This window comes from Mchenga conophoros, linkage group LG7 (genome assembly GCF_057382185.1).
Source record: "Mchenga conophoros isolate Kocher_MC1m ecotype Shallow Benthic linkage group LG7, M_conophoros_male_GT1.1, whole genome shotgun sequence".
Taxonomy (NCBI): Eukaryota; Metazoa; Chordata; class Actinopteri; order Cichliformes; family Cichlidae; genus Mchenga; species Mchenga conophoros.
Window position 1 is genome coordinate 42,184,469 of NC_140532.1, and position 25,282 is coordinate 42,209,750.

Genomic DNA, 25,282 nt, shown 5'->3' on the forward strand with positions numbered 1-25,282 from the left:
AGCTTATGCGCTGCTTCCGTTTTGCTTGCCAGAAAAAAAAGTAATTTCCTTGGATTGTTTTGTTTTTTTTGCCTGTGATTGTGTCTACATATTTTAGAACCATAAATAAATGAATGTTTCATTTGGTGCTTGTTTTGTGCTAGTTTTCAGATTCTTTTGAAATAATAATTGGTTGTGGACTAGCTTTTCATGTAATTAATACCTGACAGTACATTCAAAGTGAGAACTGCCCTTTAAAACGAACTATAGACTCCGCCCACACAGCCCGCCTCTGGTAGACGCCGGACTAGCGAACCAGCGAACCCGACCATTGGCGGACGGATTGTGAGACACCCAGAGAGCCAGAGATCTCGGGAGTGTATGAAGCTGACTATCAAGTTCAGGCTCTCTTCGCCACGTAAAGTCGGTCTACGTTAGATCACGATGAGTACATCAGAGTCTTTGGATCGTATGGAAGTGTGTGAAAGCCTCTTAACATGGGTAAGTAATCGAGTTATAGTTGTTTTTCCGCTGACAGACGGTTCTCCGGCGCCCCGGCGACGCTAGCTAGGCTAATGGTAGCTCGAAGAGCTAACGGGAGTAACGTTAGCTGGCTAGAGGAAAATGACTCGCCTCACAGTGGTTACGTATGCAGGCCAGCTGTTTGCTGTGTTTAGCTGCTGATGTGTTGGTTGCTAGCCGCCAGCACACCACATACCATGGCTTAACTATTGATTTTTGATTCATGCGCTGTGTAATCGGGCTTTTATCTAACGTTATTTGAGCTTTCGTTTACTAAATCCCTACCGAATGGTGTGTCAAACCGCATTGGCCTTGTTATGATTTAAAGCTTCTTTTGGTCAAACCTTTTTTGTCTTTTCTTATGGTATGAGGATAAACGCTCGGCGTCTGCTTTGGGGTTAAATTCCTGTCATCGTTGTTCAGTGTAGCATATTATTATGTTCGCCTTTCTTCCTCATTCCTTCTTCTGAATAAAATGTTAATGCTAAATAACTTCTTGGGCTTGGATTTTTAACCAGACATTACCCTATATTGTTGATGCTCAGAGGCTGAAAACCGGGATTTAAGCTAAAGGCGTCGGACTGTAGAGTCACGTGCTGCAGACTGGTATATGTTTACATTGATCAATGAGGTCTCCCAACACTGGGTTTCTAGAAAAGGCATAACACGTTGTACTTGGAAAGCTGTCACATCCTCATTTACCATAGTATGACGTGACGATTGCTGATGGTTAAACCAGTGACCTTAAGGTTAATAAAGTGCTGCTCAGGCATTTGACTGGATGGAACGTTATGAAAACTCTGCATGGAAAAATTACATGTTTTCACAATACTCTAGTGGTAGAAATGTCAGAATTGTATAATGGAAACATCTATCTGGTGTTGGTTATATTGGAGCCGAGTTCATGCATGCTACCCTGCTTCTCTAATGTCAGCATATCTGCACACAAGCTGGTTTCTGAGCAGGTTCACTTGGGTCACCTGGATGTTGTTGTGTGATACTTGAAGCCATAAAACATCCAGTGATTCCAGAAACTTCACTGAAGATGTGTCAAGAAGAGCAGTAGATGACCCCACAGATTAGTTTTACACACATAGCATAAAATAATTGATTCCCTTTGTGAAAAGGCCCAGTAAACCTTTGTCATAGTGATAATGGATCTGGCAAACATGCCTCACATACCTTACATGCCTATTAACAGTGAAGATACATCAGTGACTAATTAGGACTAAAACGAGACAAGTGTTACTGGTTTAGATTAGTGCAGCATTAAGATCAAGCATAGCTGATTTTCATGCATGTTCTTTGAATTAAATTTGCAAGTACTATTTAATGACTTTGTAAATACTAGATTTGTTTGGAGAAACACTATTTACCTTCCCAGCTTTCTAGTTCAAAGTCTATAATATCCAAATGTGTTTGCATGAAGAGCAATGCAGGCAATTATCCTTTAAATTCACGGTGAGCCATTCAGCTTCATGTATTCTGCCTGCTGAATGGTCCGCCTTGCAAGCGCCCACAGCTAAAACAAGTGGAATATTTCCCGGACTGAGAACACGTGATTATCTCCCACTGCATGCTACATGTGAGTGTGTGTAGCTTTGGTAATTATCCAGACTGTTAATGAAAAATTAACTAGATATTTAGTATATATATTATACTAATATATATAGTATAGATATTTCTCAACTCATACTTTAAATATATAGGGTTGCACATGACTGGAAAATACACATCATGTACTTTTACTGTCATTATATGAAATTACTGGATGTTTAAAAAGAATTAATGAATAAAAGCCACAGGATTTAATGTTTTTGTTGTTTTTCATTAATTTGCCCTTGGGAAGGTTTGGTATCACAGCAGGTAGAGCAGGTCATCTACTAACTGGAAGGTCGGTGGTTTGATCCTTTTTGATCCAGTCTGCGTGGCAGAGTGTCTTTGGGAACGATACTGAACCCAGAGTTATTCTTAATGCATGTATCAGAGTGTGAATGTGCAGCACTTAGATGCTGCACATTCACACATAGAGAGAAGTTATTGTGTGAATGAGACATGTTGTATAAGGCCAGAATGCTTGAGTAGAAAGCCCTATATGAGAATCAGCCATTTACCATTAAATCTGAGAAAACACACAGGAGATGGTTAGTCTGGTGTATTTATCAATGTTGTGATTTAGGGTTTCGATGCGCTGCAGATTTGAAAAAGGCTAATCCGGCCTCTTAATACGTGATCGCTTACATTCTAAACTTTATTTAGTCGTGCACACGTTCTCCACAGCTGAGCATGTCCTGACCCAGCTGTTACTGCAAACTTTTAGGTGTGGATTTCCTGTTGGGTCTCAGTCCACCCCATGTGTTACCACCAACTTATGTACTACAGCTGACATTTATAATAACATGATTGTTTATTGTTTTTGGTTGACTAGCTGAGTTTTTACTTTTCACTATACGCTCATTTCCAAAAGTACATATGAAACCAAGTTTACGTGTTGCAGTGGCTTATGAAACACATCTTGATGAAGCATTGTTTTGGTTCAGTGGCCCTTTATGGTCTATACTGTCAGTCAATGTGTTCTTATTAATGCAAGAATTATCTGTGATGGCCAAAAATGTTTGTGGTAAACCAGGTAGTCTAATGTGAAGTTCCTGGTCAACCCTTTTAATACACTGCTGACTTGTGAGCTGAACCTGAGAAAAATTGGAGCCTCCAGTTTACAATACCTCAGTTTACACGATACGTTTTTCATAACTATAGTTTGTATCAGTTAATGACCCATATGGAAAAAAAAAAAAAATATATATATATATATATATATACAGTGGGGCAAAAAAGTATTTAGTCAGCCACCGATTGTGCAAGTTCCCCCACTTAAAATGATGACAGAGGTCAGTAATTTGCACCAGAGGTACACTTCAACTGTGAGAGACAGAATGTGAAAAAAAAATCCATGAATCCACATGGTAGGATTTGTAAAGAATTTATTCGTAAATCAGGGTGGAAAATAAGTATTTGGTCACCTCAAACAAGGAAAATCTCTGGCTCTCACAGACCTGTAACGTCTTCTGTACGAAGCTTTTCTGTCCCCCACTCGTTACCTGTATGAATGGCACCAGTTTGAACTCATCATCTGTATAAAAGACACCTGTCCACAGCCTCAAACAGTCAGATTCCAAACTCCGCCATGGCCAAGACCAAAGAGCTTTCGAAGGACACCAGGAAAAGTATCGTGAGATTTTGAGCCAAAACCTCCTTCCATCAGTGAGAACTTTGAAGATGAAACGAGGCTGGGTCTTCCAACATGACAATGATCCAAAACACACCGCCCGGGCAACAAAGGAGTGGCTCCGTAAGAAGCATTTGAAAGTCCTGGAGTGGCCTAGCCAGTCTCCAGACCTCAACCCCATAGAAAATCTGTGGCGGGAGTTGAAAGTCCGTGTTGCTCGGCGACAGCCCCAAAACATCACTGCTCTCGAGAAGATCTGCATGGAGGAATGGGCCAAAATACCAGCTACTGTGTGTGCAAACCTGGTAAAGACCTATAGTAAACGTTTGACCTCTGTTATTGCCAACAAAGGTTATGTTACAAAGTATTGAGTTGTATTTTTGTTATTGACCAAATACTTATTTTCCACCCTGATTTACCAATAAATTCTTTACAAATCCTACCATGTGAATTCATGGATTTTTCTTTCACATTCTGTCTCTCACAGTTGAAGTGTACCTCTGGTGCAAATTACTGACCTCTGTCATCATTTTAAGTGGGGGAACTTGCACAATCGGTGGCTGACTAAATACTTTTTTGCCCCACTGTATATATATCTCTTATAAAGTTTGTATCTGTGTATTGTGTCTTGTGTGAAACTTGTATGAAAAGCATACGAGAGTGAAAACAGATATACTGTAAGATCCATTGAAAAATTATATATAATTGTAATATAATGTAATATATATAATGAAACTTGTATGTTTTGGATACTTACTAAAACAATATATGAAAGTAATGAGAAAGTGGCCACTTTCATGAGTAAATCATATAAGTTTTTACTATTTCTTTTCCATATGGGGTGCTAGTAAACATGTCGCTTTTGCCTGGTTTCTTTTAACGCAGAGAAAAATCCAAGTGAGCTCCAAGCGAAGCAAAATTCCTCACTACAAATCACATGAGAATTTTCACTCCGCTTATTGGCCAGATGGATTTCCGGAAGGAGCAATAAAAGTAAACTACAGCAAGAAGGTGCTGTGTTCTGGACATTTGGAGAACATGGAAAATTTTGGGGGGTTTTTTTCATGGCTAATTGCTAGCCCATACAGACCTTTGCACATCTATAAACAAACTGCTCTGTAGTTCATTTGGAGCCGCACTGAGACCAACATCTTCAAAGGGTCTCGAATTGGTTGTTTTTGTCCACACCTGCGATTATTGTGTTCACAATCTATAAAAGTGAACCACACCAAGGGGGAAAACAAACCAGAGTTCGGTTTTAAACATAGGTTAGGGACTATAGTGGATATCTAGAAGGTATCTTTGGACCGCTTCCCACTTGTTTAAGAGAAGTTGCCTTGAGCAGGACAAAAGGGTAGCTGTCGAAGCAGTTTTTCATAAAAATCCAGGGTGTGCAGACGGTACTATTCCAGTAGTTGCTGAAGTGGTTGTTGGCCTTATTTTGCTCTCTCGTAAGTGCTTCAAGGCTTCTTGATTAGTATAATCGTAACAAGCTGAATGGAAGGTGATCCTGATAATTAAGAGGACATTTATTAGCCCAGTTTTGCTCTTGGACGAGTGCTTCAGGGTTCCACGATTAGTTTAATTAAAATAAGCTGATTGGAACATGAGCTGATGATGTCATTCAGAGGACATTTAGTAGCCTAGCGCTATCTCAAAAGTTGACATCCCATCTGAAATCAATAAAGTTTGAATTAGGCTTATATTATAAAATATTATATATAATATTTTACACTGGGGCTCATATTCTGTTGCCCTTTAGTCGAGGCAACACAAAGGTCTATCACCGAAGTTTTCTTTCCAAGACAGTATTTACCAAAGCATAGGAAATACTAACTAGATTTAGTCCTCTGTAACTACCGATTGCATGTATTTAGCTCTTGATTCACATAAACGTAGAGACTATAAAGGGGATGGATATAAAATTAAATCATATTTTTTATATTCAGTGATGTAATCCAGCATATTGGCGATAAACATTAGGTTTGATTGAAGGCTGATTGGCTATTTGTGACTGATGTAATTACTGGGTTAATTGTTTTTAGATTTGTGCCTGATCAACATTCAAGACACCAAATGTGACATAATTAACTAATCTCTAAAGGCGTTTTTATGAGGATAAGTGTACTGAACAGAATGATACTTGGCTTCATTCATGGAAAACGTGACTGCACAATGTCCTGCACCTGCACATAAAGCAACCCACCTGCACTGGTCAGCTTTGGCTTTTATTAGAAATCACATCAGCATACATTCCTTTCCGATGCTTTGTTATATAGTGTTACTCTATGTATTGCGCTGGTTTGGACAGTGGGACATGCAGCTAAAGCTGTCAAGCTCACATTACCATGAAAGCCACTATTGTTTAGAAAGAATAGTGTAGGATCTTTTTCAAGCTACAGCCACACAAAAATGAAAGGAAATTTTTATCAGTCAGCAAAGTGGAAAAGTAGCTGATTGATTTAAGATGACTTGAGGTAATACGTTAAATCAAGCACAAAAGCACATTGCGTGTCAGGGGCCGTGAATTCATTTCTTTTGTACAACTCTCACAGCGTGTTGTCAGCTAAGGACTGCCCGGCATAGTGTCACGTTTGTTAGTGGTCAGTGTGGTTTTTGCAGGGCTGGCTATTCCTTTATTTTCTTTCCTTGTCTGCCTTTCCTGCAAAAGGAAACGATGCAGACCAAATATTGCTGTTGTGCAGTACTAAGTTCATAACAATAGGGATCCATGCAGCCGTTTCTACTTAGATGTTTGTCTTGTCTCAGTTCCTCTTAACTCAGTGGCTGTTCAAAAGAAAAGGGATTTGTGTTGTTGCCGTGCTCGTATTTTAGTAACACATTTTAATACTGCCTAAAAAAGCTAACACAGCAAATGTTTTAAGAGGCAAGTCTTGCTATTATCGTCTATCCCAGTTCCATCAAATATAGGAAGTTAGTAAGTAACTGTATCCTGTACTTTAAAGCTGGCAAAAGAGTTTAAGTGAGCTGGTAGATGGAGTGAAAACTGTGGGTGTGGGTAATCAGGTGAAGTTTCTCTGCCTTTTCCCCAGTAATTGGTGTTACATAATCACAACTATTGTTTAGGTTCTCTTTTGTGTTGGCTCCTGGCCAGTGTCTGGCTTTCTGTTCCTGCTGCCTAGGACTATTTGACAAATCGCTTATTTTGAAAGCAGTAATAGATAAAGTTTTGCAGCTAATTGGCCCCCCAATGTAATTACAGTGCAAAAAAAAAAGACAAGCGGAAAAGACTCAAAATTCGCATCTAAACTGTAGCGTTACCTTTCATGTCCAGCCTAAATACAACTCTAGTCTAAAAGCTTTCCTTGTAGATGGATGTTACTGCAATGTCATGCTCTCCTCATACCACATGAGCTGTGTCCTTCTAAGGTGCACAGTGTCAAGTGTCTTCTTGTTTACTAATCTTGTTCTTTCCTAATGATGAAATAGTGCCGTTAGTTGCTTTTCTGTGACATAATAACATACTTCCCATGGCCCCAGACTTAAATTGTTAACTTAAAATATAAATATAAAGTGTGAAACTGTTAAAATAGTTAGAAATCAAATTAGTTTAGTACAGTGAATTCATCCATCCATCCATTTTCTTCCACTTATCAATAAGTATGTGTGTGGGTGTGTAGAACAGTGAATTCATTTTTCATTTTTAATCTTGTTTAAAAAAAAAAAAAAAAAGATAAAACACTCAGTTTTAAATAAATGTTAAAACTCGGTAGTGACAGCAAACACTTGTAAAAGTCTTGGTCCAGTCAGTCTCTCAGACTTGCAGCGAGATAAACATGTATTCAGTTCAGCCTTTTCAATTTCAACCCCGGCATAACAAAGCAGGGTGGGAAAACGTACTAGACATGAATTAAAATGATGACACTCACAGAGACAAGCAGGTAGAACCGGGACAAAGTTGCTGGTGTCTTTTTGGTACCTCTGTGTCATTCATTCAGTTTATGTCACTCACAGAAAAATAGATTGCCGCAAGAAACAAACCTCACTAACCTGTGTCGTTGTTGATGAGCAAAATATGTGGACGGCTGGTTGGCTTTTACTTTTAATAGAGGCCTTGCATTATGTATATACTATACTATATAATAGAAAGTGAGGGAGACAGAATTATGTACAAACAGGATTTTAACTAGGTTTTTCATCCCTTTTCTTAGTGTATCTTCTTCCTTTGGCTCTTGTAAAGTTGGCATGCAGACTGATATCACTTCTTTCTGGGCAACAGACTTTCTGCCAGAGGGGTATGCTACAGAAAAATATGGAGGGTAGGAAGAGAAGACATGTGAAATAGTTAGAAGGGACATAATGAAATAATGATATAATAGAAATTGAGCAGAATGACAAGTGAAGTCCGCAAGAGCAGTAAGTGTGAGTTCTTGTTAGTACTGTGGATGATTGAGAGTTATTAAAAGGCACCATTATAAAATTTGCAATGCGTACGGTGGATCTGCTCAGTGGACAGCAGATAAGTGTGTGATGATACTAGCCAGCATACAGCTGTGACAGTATGATTGTGAGCAAGGGATTCCCTAAAACAGGGCGTTTAATCTTATAATAGGTTTTTTCTAGTGTTTCAAACATGTTATGCTGTTTTCAACACACTGGTTACTCCTGTATAATTGTATAGTTTAGTTCTGTAACCAGCGCTTTGTTTACTTATTTCAGATCCAGACATTTGGAGTAGAGGCTCCATGCAAGATTGTAGAAGACCTGACAAGTGGTGTTGTCATGGCACAAGTTCTACAGAAAATGTAAGTAGTTACTGTTAATGTTTGTGTAGAAAGAAAATGCAATGTTTCTAATCAGTTTTTGATGAATTTTATTACATCATTGTAAAGTTTAGGTAAACAAATACAGTTTAATCTCTATAAAGTTATATTAAATCCATAGTCCACAAATGAATAAAAAAAAACCCAGTCATTTCATTTGGTATGCTTTTTTTTTTTTTTTTTTTTACCAAAGCCCACTTTGCATTGTTTTGTTTTGTTTTTTGTCTGAAATTTCTAGAGATGTAGTGTATTTTAGTGATGCTTGGATTAGTAGAATCAAGCCAGACGTTGGAGACAACTGGAGGTTAAAGGTAAACATGACTTACTCTTGATTTCAATAATAGCAAAGTGTGCATGAGATGGGCTTTGTCAAATGGTCTCTTTTTTATCAGTATTTGCTGATTAAACCTGAATTTTACTAATAATATACGTTCTTCTCTTTTACAGATCAGCAATCTAAAGAAAATCTTGAAAGGCATCCTAGACTATATCCAGGAGGTGAGAGTATTTAAATTATTATAATGATTTTAAAATGAACTTTCAGTACTTTACATCCAGACATTCTTGTAGAGGAGAAGTGATTGTCTACTCTACTCCAGTCAGCTTAAGTCATCACAAGTCCTAATAATCCAGTTGTTCTTGAGGTTTCTGATGTGATTTTATTGTTTAAAATTTACTGTTTTATTGGATGTGATACAACTACCGATTGCTAGGTTGCTAAGACATTGCCATGGTGGTCTGTAGTTAATCGCATTTACTTTTCAGGTTATCTGTCGTGTTGTTCTAGCTGAGGAGTAGGATAAGTTCATAAAGTGTGATACTTACTGGAAATGGAGACCATTCGACTTGTAAGTAAAAGTTGTGTCCTTTGAAACGTGTTGGCTGCAGCACTGAGGCACAACTTTTACTTTGTATAAAGCCCTTCATCATTTCTGGTTTGTTTCACTTTTGACAGTTTAACAGCTCGGAGAGTAGCTGGCAAGAGTTTGTCGACAAGTCCATCACTTCCAATCAAACTATAAACGCAACAATATAGTAGTGACCAAAACAATCACAAGGCGGTATTGCCATCTGGTTGAGGAATACACATTTTCCCCTTGCGACAGGTTACACAGGCCTATGTGCCTGGCACTCTAGCAGTCGTTTTCCCAGCAACTACAGTCAACTTCCAGCAATGACTTGCAACTGGTCAGTGAATACTATTTCTTTCACTCATCTGGTTGCCAGATGGACTAAACCCCAAAACACTGTATATGTGTGTATATAATATGTAAAATACTTTAAAAAATGCAGACGTACAACTCACTTTTTTAAATTGTTCATAATATTGTGCGCCACCCCCCAGAACACACAACCAGAGCTTGGAGCTCACAGCTCGAGGGGACTGTGAAGTTCCTAGAAGGAACTCTGCTTTGTTCCAATCTGCCTTTATGTTTAAAGCTGGCAGGAAGTGGAATAAGCTCATTGAACTACTGTTTATTGCCACTCTTTCTCATGTGATGTTAAAAGGGGGATTCTCTTTTATCCTCTTGATCTATTTGTGTTTATGTGTGACAGTAATTGTTATATGGGATTTGGTGCTGTGTTACAGTCTGTGTTTTATTGAAGGAACTACCAGTTGAATTTATGTTAGGATAATTTTTCCTTGCTTACGTGATTTTGTGTATTTGTGTTTATTGCTTGATCTCCCCGGTGACTGTGGATAGAAATGATCTAGTAACTGATGTAAATCTGGTAGAATGCATCTCTTCTCTTAGGAGATTCATGTTCTTGTGCATTGACCCTGATAAATAAATACAAACCAATACAATGTATAGCCCTTACATATTTCATCCTTGTCTCTAGGTCTTAGGCCAGGATATTAATGACTTCCCACTACCTGATGTTAATCTTATTGGAGAACACTCTGATGCAGCTGAGCTTGGAAGGATGTTACAACTTATATTGGGCTGCGCTGTCACCTGTGAACAGAAACAAGGTGAATATTGGATTTAAGAGGCCCATGTTCTGTGTTGTCTCCCTGCTTTACCCACTGATTCAGAAAGTTATGTGCTACTTTATACTTACTTACTCTTAATTTTGGTTTTCTCTCTAATCCCTAGAATACATCAAAACCATAATGGTGATGGAAGAATCGGTGCAGCATGTTGTCATGACTGCCATCCAAGAGGTACCTTGTTATCTATTTTAGACCTTTAAAAAGTATTATGTGCATATAATAACTAATAAATGAAAGTAAGAGTCTTTGATTCTTGCTTTTTAGTGATCAACAGCTAACTGGTCACATTTTTATGGATAAAAAAACACACTCTGGTCACTGGTATTGTTAATTATAAATTTGAAACCTATTCGATTCAGGAATGATGATAAATAGTAATATTGATACCAATAAAACTAATGGTATCCATCGCTAGTGTTGTTTTCACTTCTAATCATTTTTGTTTGTATCTGTAGCTGATGACTAAAGAGACTCCAGCTACAGGAGGAACTGACTCATATGTGGATCTGGACAGACAGGTATGTAGATTTCAAGCTTTGACAAGCTCCTATGCAGCATTTCACTCAGGTTGAGATCTAGACTTTGACTCCGTCATTGCAACAGTGTGATCGTTACTTTTTCAGCAATCTCTTGTACATTTGCTGCTGTGCTTGGTCTGTTGACCCAATTTTGGCCATGCTGTCAGACAGATGGCCTCACATTTGACTCTTCAATACTTTGGTATACAGATCGGTTCATGATCCACTCAATTACTATAAGGTGCTTCGTACCATCTGTCAGCCATATCCTGTGGCTGACAAATGGTAGGAGGTGTGCTGATTGGCTGTATTTGGTTTTTCCTCTGCATCGTCACCAAACATCTCCGGTTTGGTCTCGTCTGTCGTCTGTCCAAAGATCTGCTCTTTTCCAGAGCTCTTGTGCTTTGCTCAGATGTAGCTTTGCAAACCTAAGCCTTGTTTCTATGTTTGTTTTAGTGGGGAAAAAATCCTGACAACCCATCAAAACTATCCATACTTGTATACTTGTTCAGTCTTTTTCTATGAACTTTTTCTCATAATCATGTTAGAGCAAAGAACAGCATAGGCTTGAACAAAGTTGTGAAGGTAGCCAGCAAAATAATAGTTTTCCCACAGTCTACTCCTTGCTGTATATGAGCAGCAGGTAGTGTGAAAGGGCTGAGCTATTGTGCTGAGCCAGATTCATCCCCTTCAGAGAATTTGAACCACTTCCTTCAGGCTGCAGACGGAGAAGAACACGAGTAAGATGTCATAGGATCTAAACTTTTTTATTACCTGTGCAGTAGCGTTCTTTAGTTTTATGTCTCTCTTATTTACCTTGTGGATTTTTGTTTGGTTTTTTTTTTTTTTTGGGGGGGGGGGGGGGGGGGGGGGGTTGGAGGATTATGTCTTATGATTTTGTGTACTTGGAATCTTTTGGATGTAAATTTAATAAAAACAATAAAAACAACAATGTTTTTATTGTTGTGTGTAGTTTTACTGCTTTTATATTGTCTTTCTATAAACCTTCTTTGCTATTGGATTAGATTGAATTAAAATTATTATTATTATTTTTTTGATCAGTGAATCCACTGATTAGCAGCACCTGACTGCTACTTACCCTCTTAATTTATATGAAAATATTAAGGATGTACTTAATTTTTCACAAGTCTGCATGGAATTGTTTTCCTTTTTTATTAAGTGTACTACATAAAACATTTTGAGGAGCAGCAGTTCTTGATTTATGCTTAATCTGTTTTCAGCTGAAGAAGACAGTTGAGGAGCTGAATGATGCTTTGGCTACCAAGGAAGAGATTGCCCAGAGGTGTCGCGAGCTTGACTTGCAGGTTGGTTTTGTATGAATAACGGCCAGTGGTTTTAGGCTCTTCACAGCTAGCACCGTGTACATTTACTCTTCCACTACACTCCACTACAACCTATTACAATAAGGTTGTGAACAACTTTTCTGCTCTAACTCATTTGTTACATAAGTGTCATACTTCATAATATAGTTTACAGATATTTTTAGTTACACTTTAAAAGCAGCTCCATTTTTGGATTGATGTCATCAAAATTGTTGATTCAGTTGCTACTGATTGGCATGTCCCATAGTTCCTTATTTAATAATTGCCTTGCCAAATTGGCGATCTGACCCACCAGCCCAAAATCTTCACTGTAAATGAAAGACTGTTAATTGCAGTTGTTGCCAAAAAGTGGAGCTGTAATTTAAAGGGATACTTGCTCTCCACTTGTGTTGAATCAGTTTCCTCTTATCTTTCCTCTTTCAATACTGTTTGCCTTGGTTTAAAGGCTCTCCGTGCCCAAGAGGAGCGTGATAGACTGAGGTTAGACTTTAATGAGCTAGAAGAGAGGGTAAATCCAGACTTTATTTTCTTTGTTTCTTTCTTATGTTCATGGTGTGTGATTTTCTTTAGCCTGCTTGCAACAGGTTCCCCTTTTCCAAATTCTGTGTGCATGTATGTGTACACATTTGTGCACGAGCATTTGTGCACAAGCATTTGTGCAACTGTACACATTGTCCTGTTGGAGCACACCAGGCACAACTGCAGTTTGGTCTGGCTGTGTCAGATGTGGCTTTCTTTTACCTTGGTGTGTCCCATGCTTTTCCACAGCAATAGTAGAAAACGAGGGAAATAGGTTAACATTTGAATTCAGAAATGAGTCACTTATTGGAAAAATGCGTTCATCACTGTTTAAACATTATGCAGTCTTCAGATTTTTATTTTTTATTTTTTTGGTTGCATAACTCTGATCAGCAAGCAGTCAGCAAAATTATTAAGCCTGTACCTGAAGGCACTTGGTATCTTTTGAGGAACCCGTGTGCTGGTTTTGGAATTAATTGCAGCTGATTTTCACCCTGTTTCCTGCGTTTTGAGCTGCACGGTTCGCATCTTTGATGTGATACAGTTTTGTTGCCATGAGGGAATTTTCACAAGGAATTTCGTAGGAATTTTAGACATGGAAGTGTTAAGCTTTTTAGAAGAGAGAGTGAGTCACACCATATTAGTTTAAAATGCATTTTTAAATAAAATAAAAAAGAGCAAATAGATTCACTAGATAATTTTCCTAAAGTCCCAGAAGGATTAAATTATTTTCCAGTGTTTTAAGGCATGTTTATAGACTTGATCCAGGCAAATTAATAAAAATCCCTTCCTTATTGACTGATTATATTAATTTTTTAAAGAAGGTTTGTATTTTCTCTCAACAAATTATATCAATATATCTAATTTTTACTGTTTACATTAAAATGCAGCAGCAGCTTTTGCTTTGCTTTGCCCATCACACTGAGAAAACACCAACCATGTAGCTCTCTCTGCCATGTTGGAGTTAATTGATTTGCCTTATTAAGGTGTGTTTGGTGTGTGTTTGTTAAACTAATGGACCTGGATGCTGTAAAGGAAACAAGCAAATTAAAGTAGCTTACCTACATTGTGAAAGTTATAAATCATCTCTAACTTGTTTCCCTTCTGCATCTCTTCTTTTCATGTGTTTAAAATCCCTTCAATCGATCATTTCCACACCTTTTGTGTTCCCGTTAATCTTTCTTTTCTCCACGCTGTCCCATTTTTCACCTTTTCTTATCCCATTCCTCTCATTTCACTCATGATTTCGTGTATCCCATTCTTTGGCCTTTTCTTCAACACTTCCCTTTCTCCAGGTGGCAGCCCTGCAAGAGGAGAAGAGCAGTTTGCTAGCAGAAAACCAGGTCTTAATGGAGAGACTTAACCAGTCTGACTCCATAGAGGATATAAACAGCCCTGCTGGACGCAGACATCTTCAGCTGCAGACGCAACTGGAGCAGCTACAGGAAGAAACCTTCAGGTCTCGATTTGCATGCAACGTGGAAAGGAATTTCAACAAGTCAGGGTTGAATTGATTAATGCCCAAAATCTGCAGGCTCAATGACACTTGTTTCTAATTCCCTCTAGGTTGGAGGCAGCAAAAGATGATTACCGGATCCGTTGTGAGGAGCTGGAAAAAGAACTTTTGGATGTGAAGTCCCAGAATGAAGACCTTACATCACTGGCTGATGAGGCCCAGTCTCTAAAAGATGAGATTGATGTCCTCAGGTATTTTGAGGATGCAAAACGAACCCTTAACATATTAAAATTATTAAATTAAAACAAACTAAAAAACTAATAAGACAGGAGCTTTGTTGTTTGTAGTAATTCTAGCTAAGGTGCTGTGAAGCACACGTTTTAATTTTAGCATTCATTCATTAGTAGATGTATTGGCCTAAAGACAGAAAATAAAAGAGCCAAGAAAACACTATGGCTTAAAAAACTTTTAGCTTTACAGCTTGTTATCTGTCCATAAACTAAACTTTAACTAATCCAGTGTGGAAATCAGCAGGATCAGTATGACAGTGGTGAAAATAAAACTGCTTGTTGTTTTCATCGCAGGCACTCATCTGACAAGGTGTCAAAACTGGAGGGCACCGTGGAACACTACAAGAAGAAACTGGAGGACATGGGACTGCTCAGAAGACAAGTACAATCTCTCACTCACACGCGCGCACACACACACACACAGCAACTTTAATACAGCTTTTATTCTCATGAGTGCTAACACTGCAGTTCTTGAAAACGTGTAAATCAGATTGTGAAACATGACTTTCAGTCTAAAAAAAAAATGTATGTCCGTATTTTCCAGAACAAGCTTATGGAAGAGAAAACCACAGCTTTAATGCAGGCTAATGTTGGCTTAGAGGAAGAGCTACGAAAGGCGAATGCTGCCAAAGCCCAGTTGGAGACGTACAAGAGACAGGTACCTGTTCCTAAATAAATAAGTTTTACATTTTCCCAGTCTTAGTACTGTTTTACAATTTTCATGCTTGTGTAATAATTTTTTAGCGATCAGGTCTTCTTTTGAACTGTCATCTCTCTTCACAGGTGGTTGAACTTCAGAACAGACTGTCAGAGGAGTCTAAAAAGGCGGACAAGATGGAGTTTGAGTATAAACGCCTCAAAGAGAAAGTCGATTCTTTACAAAAAGAAAAAGATGTACGTATATTTAATGTGACTAAAATTAGGACTGATGACATACAAAAGAATTACTTTAATTTTTTGTTTGTTTTGTTTTTATGAAATATGCCACTTTACTATTCTTTCAGACCTGTTTCTCTTTTTAGATGAAATCAAATTTGTTACAGCTAGAAAAGCCAAACCTTGTAACTTAGCATGAGAGGAAATTTTGACCAAAGGCTCTTGATAACTGGTACTTGCGCAGCTGTCTGGAAAGTATTTTACTGGAAATGTTTTACTACTAAGCACACTGATGTTGATTCCAGATCCTGCACTTCTGCTGTTTGACCTTCTGTCTGTCTCGCTCATTCACACGTTTGACTCTTTGTCTCTTTATAGCGTATGCGAAGTGAGAGAGATTCATTGAAGGAAACTATTGAGGAATTACACTGTGTTCAAGCTCAAGAGGGACAGTTCACATCAGGTGAAGAAATGTCTTTGTCCTGAAATATAATAGGTGTAGCTTTGCCTCTTATAAGTTTAATGAATTCTTGCTCATCTTATTTACAACTAATATCTGTATTTAAAGGTTTATTCCCATTGGGTAGCAACGATGGTTCTGATTCACTGGCTGCTGAGATCACCACTCCAGAGATGCGGTATGTGTGTGTGTGTGTGTGTGTGTGTGTATATGTTTTAACCCATATGTTTTTGTGCCAGTTTGATTATTTTAAATGAAAGAGAAGAATAATGATATTAGATCATCCTAGAAGTTGGTTTTTAAAATAAAAAAGAACAAAAAACTAATAACTGAGTAACAAATACAACAGCAAACTATGCAAAAAGAATATAACTAATGCTCTGGTAAAATAAATTCACTTTTTAAGGCTTGATTCCTAAATTTTGGATAGTAAAGTATGTCTCTAGTGTAATTTATTTTACAACCAGATAGTTTCAAGCCCGCTTCAAGGCTTTCTCTGCTGTTTTATGGTGGATGGGTTTAGCTTAAAAACCCTGTAGAGCGTTATGTAATAATTGAGTGTGAGTTACATCAGACTGCCAGCAGCTTTCCAGGACAGCTGTATTTTCTGTTGGCTGGATAATATGCTTAAATTTTTATTCAGTACTTGTGAACCCAGGAAAAATGTGGATTTGTATACAAATCTTCTAAAAGCTACTTTCAGGGAGAGGGAAGGTTAACCCCATCCAGGCAGTTCATTTACTGTAAAGGTAAATGATGAAAACATGTTGTTTTGTGAATGACTAATGACTTTATGTTCCAGTTGATGTCTTTTGGTGACTTTTCAGTATCAACATGCTGCTTTTATAAGAGGCACCTGTTGCCTGTTCATTTGATCTGAACTGTAAAACAGGGAGTCGCACTCGCAGCTGAAAATTCAGTCCCTCAGCCAACTGCACCTCACCTGAAAGTCGTAGTCAGTACCTGTAGTCAGTAATAAATTGTTTGGAAACAACAGTTCTTCAGTTGGAATGGATTCATGTGCCATGCCCTAAAAACAGGGCTTGACACAAAGCTTCCTACCCATCCTGCTGTTTTGGTGATTAGCTGAATGTAAGGCTCTCAGGTGCTTTATATTCATTTGGCTGTCTGTCACACTAGAGCCCAAGACAAGGCTGGCCTCAAGCTTTATCTCCTGCTGTATTAAATACAGGGAATATCCAACCAAATTTGTGTAGATAACATTTTTGACTCAAGTGTGGAATTTGTCAGATTTAACCCACTGCTGTAACACTGTCAGGAGCACTAAAACGGAGCAGGCCATAGGTATAATTCATTAAGCAGACAGTGTTGTAATAAGGTGATTCACTACAGTGATTAGTTACGCTGAAGTGAATATCTCACTTACACTCACTACTTGACCTGAGCTTGCTTGTGTGTATGTTTCCGTGCACAGGAGTACACCATTTCAAAGTGAGCCCTCTTCCTGTTGTGGTTGAGGTTTCCCTTTCTGCACGTTGTGCCCTATACTAACACGAGATGATAAAATAAATAAATAACAAAATATTGCGAATTTTAAGTTCATCATTTAGACTAATATTCTGAAGCATTTTTGAGACTGTGGTATAAAACAAGAATGCTTGTTATTTGAGTTTAATGCTCTTGATGCTTCTGTGTTTCTAGAGAACACGTGATTCGTCTTCAGCATGAAAACAAGATGCTGAAACTGGCTCAGGAGGGATCAGACAATGAGAAGATCGCTCTGTTGCAGAGTCTACTCGAGGATGCCAACAGGAGAAAAAATGAACTGGAGACAGAGAACAGGTTGGCATCGAGCACAAAGACATATAGCTTATTGGTATTAACAGGAAATCACCTATTACTGAACCCAGTGTCTCACTGATATAGAATCTGAGAAGAGCAAACAATAATATTGTTCTTCCTTTTGGTCTGTTCATATTAATATTGAGCCACATTTTCACTTGTGTGCTGGAATGTGGGTGATTCTCGCCTTTACTTCTCCACACAGTTGTTCTTGTCTTTGTTGTATTTCAGTGAATGACTTATCAGCTAAAAATCTCCTTCTAATATTGGATCTACAACAGTTTATTTTGCAGTTTGGTCACTGATTTGTTGAAAATAACAACACTGTGGTGAAACGTTGTACTTGTTATCTAGGTTGATAAATCAGCGCTTGATGGAGGAACAGAGTCAGGTAGAGGAGCTACAAAAGAATCTTCAAGAACAGGGTTCAAAAGCAGATGATGTAAGTAAATGCTTGTACTCATGTACTCATACTGTGTTTAATTCCAGCACCAGTTTACTGGTGGCAGTAAACACAGAAAGCAATCAAACTACACTTCAGAGAGTGCAGTGCTCTGTTTCTACTGACGGCTTAGGTCCTGGAAAGTCATGTGCAATAGTGAAAAAGGCAACGAACATTTTTTTCACAACATCAGCCTTTTTAATTCTTGTGCTTACCTCAATGCACTGTAAACATTAACAACTTCTAACAGCTTTTGCATTCCCCTTTCTGCGCATATGTCATTTTATTTATTTATTTACAATTATTTCTGCTGTAGCATTAGACACACTAGCTTTCTTGGGATGATGTCTAGCCATGTTAAAGACAGGTGTTTGAGGCTTGATTGCGACAGTGAACGAGATTAATACAAGCTCCTCAGCAATTCAGCAACTCTAATTTTTCTTCATCTTATTAACACATTTGCCTGCCGCCTCACCTCTGATGCTAAATGTTTTCATGGCCCTCCTCTCTGTTCCTTGTCTCTTTCAAACTAGTTCCTAGTATGGGACAACAGATTTTTAAGAAAATGCGATTTGGAGCATCTCCCAGGAAGGTTGATGTGAGGAAGAGAGTTTACGTGCATGTTTAACTTTGTCTTTACTGCCTGATTAACACTGATCTAAAACTTGTTTTCTTTTGTGGGGTTTCTGGTTTAATTTCTTGTCCGTCACTGTAGATCTTAGATCTCAGTATCAGCCTCATCTTTCCTTTCACTCAATATCACGAGAACAGTGTCTAAAATCATGCAACAGAAAGAAGAGAATGGAAAACTATTTCCCTCAAATAACATTGAAAGTACAGATGCAACATTTATGTGAGAATCAAAGATGTGAAACTGTCAGATTATTATGTCACATTTGGCACCTCTTTTTAATTTTTGCCATTTTGTTCTTTTGTTATTGTTATTTTCCAACTGTTCTCCACTGTCAGACTATAGTAAGTATATCTTTGTGATTTCAGCAAGTTGCAGCTTTTAGACTTTTCAGTTCTGATGTTTGCATAGCTTTTTAAAACATATTTATATTGACAAGAATGTGTAACCGAATGTAGCATTTACACTTTAGAGTAGTAGCAAGTCGCAAATATTCTCTGTTCTTGTGAGTAGTTTTAAATCCCCTCCCCTGATAGAAACCCCAAAGTCCTTGTCTTCTCCTCTAGCTTCCCTGTAGCAATCGGAGCATGTAATCTCTCAGTACTCTGAAAATGAGTTTTGTCTATACTGGCTGCACGTCGCCTTGATGTCAAATTGGGGACTGGTGCTGATTCAAAATGTAAAGAAATTAGGTTCCTGCTTTAATTGTACATTCTCAGTATCATCAACACTTTGACTATACTGAAGGTCTCTTCATCTCTTCATCTTTCCACATCTTGGATCATGATCTTTTCCAAAAACAGTTCAACGTACAGGAATGATTGAATTTTGATACCACGATTTCTAACACATTCGCCCGTTTTGTTTGTTTTCTTCTTTTTCTTCCAGTCTTCTATTTTGAAGAAGAAATATGAGGAGCACATGTGAGTGTGTTTTAACTTAATTTGCCCATGTCGCTTAATTCTGCATTTCATATTGTGAGCTACCTGATATAAGGTGCAATGTTCTTTTTCTTAGGGAAAAAGTACAAGAGCTGAATAATGAGCTGCTGAAGAAAAATGCCTTCATTGATGAAATGGAGCCGAAATACAACACCAGCAGTGAGTTTACGGTGATATCTGAATATGCAAAACACGCTGACATTTAAAACATTTTGTGTGTAATGTTGCTGTACAGGTAACTCTTCATGCACTGACATTAAAATGTATGAGTCAGTTTAAAGGAAATCTAAACTAAGATGCTGTTTCCCCTCTCAGTCCAACGAGTGGAGGAGCTGGAAGAGGCCTTGAAGAAAAAAGATGAAGACATGAAACAGATGGAGGAGCGATACAAGAAATACCTCGAAAAAGCCAAGAGTGTGAGTAAATGTTTACTAGCAAAGGGTCCATAAATGAATAGTCTTCTGTAGGGCGGGCTGTATGGGACACAAAAAAAAAACCCCCAAACATAACCTGAGTGTGTCCTTCACAGGTAATCCGAACACTGGACCCCAAACAGAACCAAGGTTCAGGTCCTGAAGTCCAAGCCCTGAAAAACCAGCTGCAGGAGAAGGAGAGGATGTTGCATTCACTGGAGGTAATCAATTATCTAGTTGGGAATTAGGGTGCCTGAAAAAAGGGCCTGGCAAAATAAGTAATAGACTCATGTGCCAATATTTGTTTTAGAAACATCCTCCACTCTAAGGTTGATTTTGCCTTCATGTTTCCTCCAAACAGAAAGAAATGGACAAGACAAAGAGCCAAAGAGATCACGAGGAGAAACTGATTGTGTCAGCCTGGTACAATATGGTAAGGAGCACCTATACAGTCTGAAGCAAATCCTGGTGATACAGACGATTGGTCTTCTTTTTAAAATGCACTGTGGCACATACAGCTGAGATTTGTGGCCAAGCAAGTACACTCAACAAAAATATAAACGCAACACCTTTGTTACTGCTCCCATTCCCCATGGGATGGACGTAGAGACCTAAAATTCATTCCAGATACACAATATAACCATCCCTCCCAAACAGTGGTCACAAATCAGTCCAAATGTGTGGTAGTGGGCACATCTGCTATATTGAGATAATCCATCCCACCTCACAGGTGTGCCACATCAGGATGCTGATCTGACATCATGAGTAGTGCACAGGTGTACCTCAGACTGCCCACAACAAAAGGCCACCCTGGAATGTGCAGTTTTGTCTCACAGCAAGATGCCACAGATTGCAGTTTTTTTCTGCCTGTCTGGGGACCCAGAACCGGTCAGTATCTGGTGTGACCACCATTTGCCTCATGCAGTGCAACACATCGTCGCATGGAGTCTATCAGATTGTCAATTGTGGCCTGTGGAATGTTGGTCCACTCCACTTCAATGGCTGTGCGAGGTTGTTGGATATTCGTGGGAACTGGTACACGCTGTCGTATACGCCGGTCAAGCACATCCCGAACATGCTCAATGGGTGACATGTCCGGTGAGTATGCTGGCCATGCAAGAACTGGGACATTCTCAGCTGCCATCTGCCCTGAACAATGTGAACCATGATTCATCCGTGAAGCGCACACCTCTCCAACGTGCCAGACGCCATCGAATGTGAGCATTTGCCCACACAAGTCTGTTACGGCGACGAGCTGGAGTCAGGTCAAGACCCCGATGAGGACGACGGGCATGCAGTTGAGCGTCCCTGAGACGGTTTCTGACAGTTTGTGCAGAAATTGTTTGGTTGTGCAAACCAATTGTTCCAGCAGCTGTCTGGGTGGCTGGTCTCAGACGATCTTGGAGGTGAACCTGCTGGATGTGGAGGTCCTGGGCTGGTGTGGTTACACGAGGTCTGCGGTTGTGAGGCCGGTTGGATGTGCTGCCATATTCTCTGAAACGCCTGTGGAGACGGCTTATGGTTGAGAAATGAACATTCAATGCACGGGCGACAGATCTGGTTGACATTCCTGCTGTCAGCATGCCAATTGCACGCTCCCTCATTGCTTGTGGCATCTGTGGCATTTTGCTGTGAGACAAAACTGCACATTCCAGGGTGGCCTTTTGTTGTGGGCAGTCTGAGGTACACCTGTGCACTACTCATGATGTCAGATCAGCATCCTGATGTGGCACACCTGTGAGGTGGGATGGATTATCTCAATATGGCAGATGTGCCCACTACCACACATTTGGACTGATTTGTGACCACTGTTTGGGAGGGATGGTTATATTGTGTATCTGGAATGAATTTTAGGTCTCTACGTCCATCCCATGGGGAATGGAAGCAAAAACAAAGGTGTTGCGTTTATATTTTTGTTCAGTGTAATAATAGCAATACACAGAAATAGCTACTGTCAGGAAGTAATTCATAGCTGAACAAAGCATCTACTAAAGCATTGAAAGACAAAAATGTTATAATTGGAGCTTTTTTTAAATGTTGCGTATGTTTTCTGCTGTAGATAACAGATATAATACATTTCTCTACCACAGAGGGTAAACACCCCTTTTTGTTTGCCCAAGAAAATCACCACTAGATGGCAGCACAGACTATTCAATAACGTCAATGGCTGTTTGCTCATTATATATCTCATCAGTTGCTGGTATTATTGTTCATGAGCTGCTAAATCAGCACTAATGTTGAATGTCAGCTAATTTAATTTCCTATACCTCAGGCTTGGTGGACTAACTAGCAGATAATCTAATGACTGTCTTAATATGTGTGTTAACAGTCTGCGCTCCTTCTTGAGGGCTGTCTTTGACTTGGAGTGTTGCTGATTTGTAGTGACTTTCAAATGGGGCCTTAAGCTTTCCTCCTCTGTTTCTTTTACCAGGGTATGTCTCTGCAGAAGAAGGCTGCTGAAGATCGACTCGCCAACACTGGTTCTGGTCAGTCTTTCCTGGCCCGGCAGAGACAAGCCACCAGCACCCGGCGCCAGTATCCCGGTCACGCCCAGTCAGCTACCGCCAGGTAGATGGCAGTAGGGCACGAAATGCTGCAGCCAGCTATTTTACAAGTCCCCCGGACGATGTGCCTATTTTGAGGCGTTCTGTTTTCATTCATTTCTAATGGAAGTAAATGTTTTCCTGCATTTCCTGCCGATTGATTTTCTTTTTTTTTCCTTCTTGATCAGATCCATGAGGTAGAGATGCCAAGAAAGGTTGCCCCCAAATCTTGCACCTTTTTTTTTTTTCCTCCTCCCCCTAAGCGTATTTTACCTTGACGCCCATCATGCAAGACTTCTACCTTTTATCAGGCTTCAGCATATTTAATAGGTTCTGACCAATCACACCAAACATCCTTTCTTCCTCCCTCTCTACCACTGACCTTCTTGAACCTGTGCTATGTAGTAAACTTGTGCCATGCAGGTTTTCCAGACTGCAAGGCTCAGAAGAATCGCGTGTCCTTGTCAAGTTACTGTAATTTTTGATAAGAGGAACCGCTCTACCTGTTCATGCAGTATTTATGCACATCTCTACCTGTAGTAACATTTTCAAGTTCAGCTTGTTTTTTACAGTGGACTTGACAGCTTTTCTGTCCTGCGTCATCTATTGTAACTCTTTATGATGTAGCTTTAAGGAGGTAAAAGCAACTTTTAGTTTAATGTGTCAGTGTTTCATTTCAGTCTCGACCAGCAAATACATCGAAGCATAGGATTATGTAATGTCTCGTGTAAATCTTTGATTTGCTTGCTAAATGTTCTAACTGATTTAATTGAGTGATTTCAAATAGGACTGCATGATTGTTGGTAATGGTGCAGCAATAATTGTGAATGGTAGCTTTTTTTCCCGAAGAAAAAAAAAAGACTTCTTTAGGTTTTGAAATTGTTCCAGGTGGTGCAATTTAAGACTTGATAGATTTCCTGTGCTAGTGTACATACTGGTGTAAATTAGTTTTAAGTATCTAAGAGAACAAGGAGCCACCAGCATTTACAGAGTTGACAGACAACACCTTATGTGCCATAGTGTTTGATATAAATGTCTGTACCTTGGCAATCTGTCAGGTTTACCTTCTCCCTAATATGACGTGACAAAATAATGTATTCACAGAACGTTTAGCGGTGAGATGGTTGGAGAGTTTTAGACCTGAGGACTGTCTGTTGAAAGAGATTTAGTTTCTGGATCATCTGCAGAGTGGACATGAAGACCTGTTCAGTGTCACACATCAGAGTGGACTGTTCCATATCACTTTCTATAATCAGCTCATTGCTGTCACAGTAAAAAGCACTTTTTTTCCAGGTTTGCTAAAGGGTGTTTAAAATGCGCACTACATACAGGTATATAACTTTAAATGGGAGTCTTAAATAGGGTATGCTTTTCTCAATATGTGTTTAACCGATTGTTTGTTCCGTTGTCATTTTCCAGTTTTAACGCATATCAGGAATCATAACTTACTAACCTTGAAATAATTTTGCTTGGTGTTAGATCAGGAGCAGATTGTTGATTTTAGGCTAAAAAGCCCTGCCATCTGACCATTACTTCTTTTCTTTTTTTTCTTTTTTTCCCCTCCCTCAACAGCAATGTCCCTGCATGACTGGCACACCAATGACCTGCCCGAGCCTTGTGTAGCCTGGCCTGTTCTTTATGTGGCCTACACTGACCCCCAGCTGGGCTAGGCTGTGGCACGCGTGCATGAACTACCTACCTGTTTGCATGACTTTGCATTGACTCAAGTCTGCGAATAACCAGCCCACTAGCAGCAGCGCGAGCACTAACAACCCTCTGCGGTGTCACGCATTATAACCTCCAGACAAACCCGGGGAGGAACGGGATTGGAAAAGAAAACCTTCGCTCTCCTTTCCCCTGTTAATTTTTCCACCATTCCGACTCCTTTCCCCACACCCTGATGCTCTTTGTTACATTCTCTCCTCCTCCCCTCTTGTAGCCTTCATAAACATGCCTGCTTGTTTGCTTCCACACTGCATCAAGTCTGTTACACCTACACAGCAAAATCTCCAGTGTTAAATTAACACTAGAGAGTGTCTATATGGGTCCACACCTCTGAGTGTTAAATACAACACTGTTGAGTGTTAAATTAACACTTTTGACAGTGTTATATGTTTAAAAGTAACCTAGTCAGTTTTGAAAATTAACAATGACTAACACTGAGCAGTGCTGATTTTCTAACACTGGAATATTTCTAACATATTGAGTTATTTTCCAGTGTTAGAAAATCAGCACTGCTCAGTGTTAGTCATTGTTAATTTTCAAAACTGACTAGGTTACTTTTAAACATATAACACTGTCAAAAGTGTTAATTTAACACTCAACAGTGTTGTATTTAACACTCAGAGGTGTGGACCCATATAGACACTCTCTAGTGTTAATTTAACACTGGAGATTTTGCTGTGTATGTTACAAACAACCAGGAAAAAGGAGTGGAGTAAGCCAGTTATCTGTCAGTCAAGTTTTGGGTTTAAATAGGCCTGTTCTCTAGTATTTATGTCTAACTTGATTTTGTTTGGCTGCTTAGGGATACCTCA

General features: G+C 39.1%; 1 protein-coding gene across 4 annotated transcripts; it reads left to right on the top strand.

Annotated features, from left to right (window-relative positions):
• The first annotated feature begins 278 nt into the window (after nt 1–278).
• Nucleotides 279–24,777, top strand: hook3 (hook microtubule-tethering protein 3). Of its 4 annotated transcripts, none has more exons than XM_085279351.1 (24): nt 279–480; nt 8,408–8,493; nt 8,750–8,822; nt 8,959–9,009; nt 10,357–10,489; nt 10,614–10,681; nt 10,966–11,028; nt 12,270–12,353; nt 14,186–14,349; nt 14,457–14,597; nt 14,931–15,018; nt 15,181–15,294; nt 15,420–15,530; nt 15,891–15,975; nt 16,081–16,150; nt 17,635–17,775; nt 18,130–18,217; nt 19,737–19,771; nt 19,866–19,948; nt 20,105–20,205; nt 20,319–20,423; nt 20,564–20,635; nt 22,634–22,770; nt 24,318–24,777. In XM_085279351.1, the coding sequence occupies exons 1-24, from the start codon at nt 424–426 to the stop codon at nt 24,331–24,333; spliced, it is 2,166 nt and encodes a 721-aa protein (XP_085135477.1). In that variant the 5' UTR covers nt 279–423; the 3' UTR covers nt 24,334–24,777. The 4 variants fall into 4 exon arrangements, with proteins under 4 accessions (XP_085135477.1, XP_085135478.1, XP_085135479.1 ...); XM_085279352.1 differs by lacking the exon at nt 24,318–24,777 and adding an exon at nt 22,934–23,196; XM_085279353.1 differs by lacking the exon at nt 24,318–24,777 and having other exon boundaries at nt 22,634–23,196.
• Nucleotides 24,778–25,282: the final 505 nt, after the last annotated feature.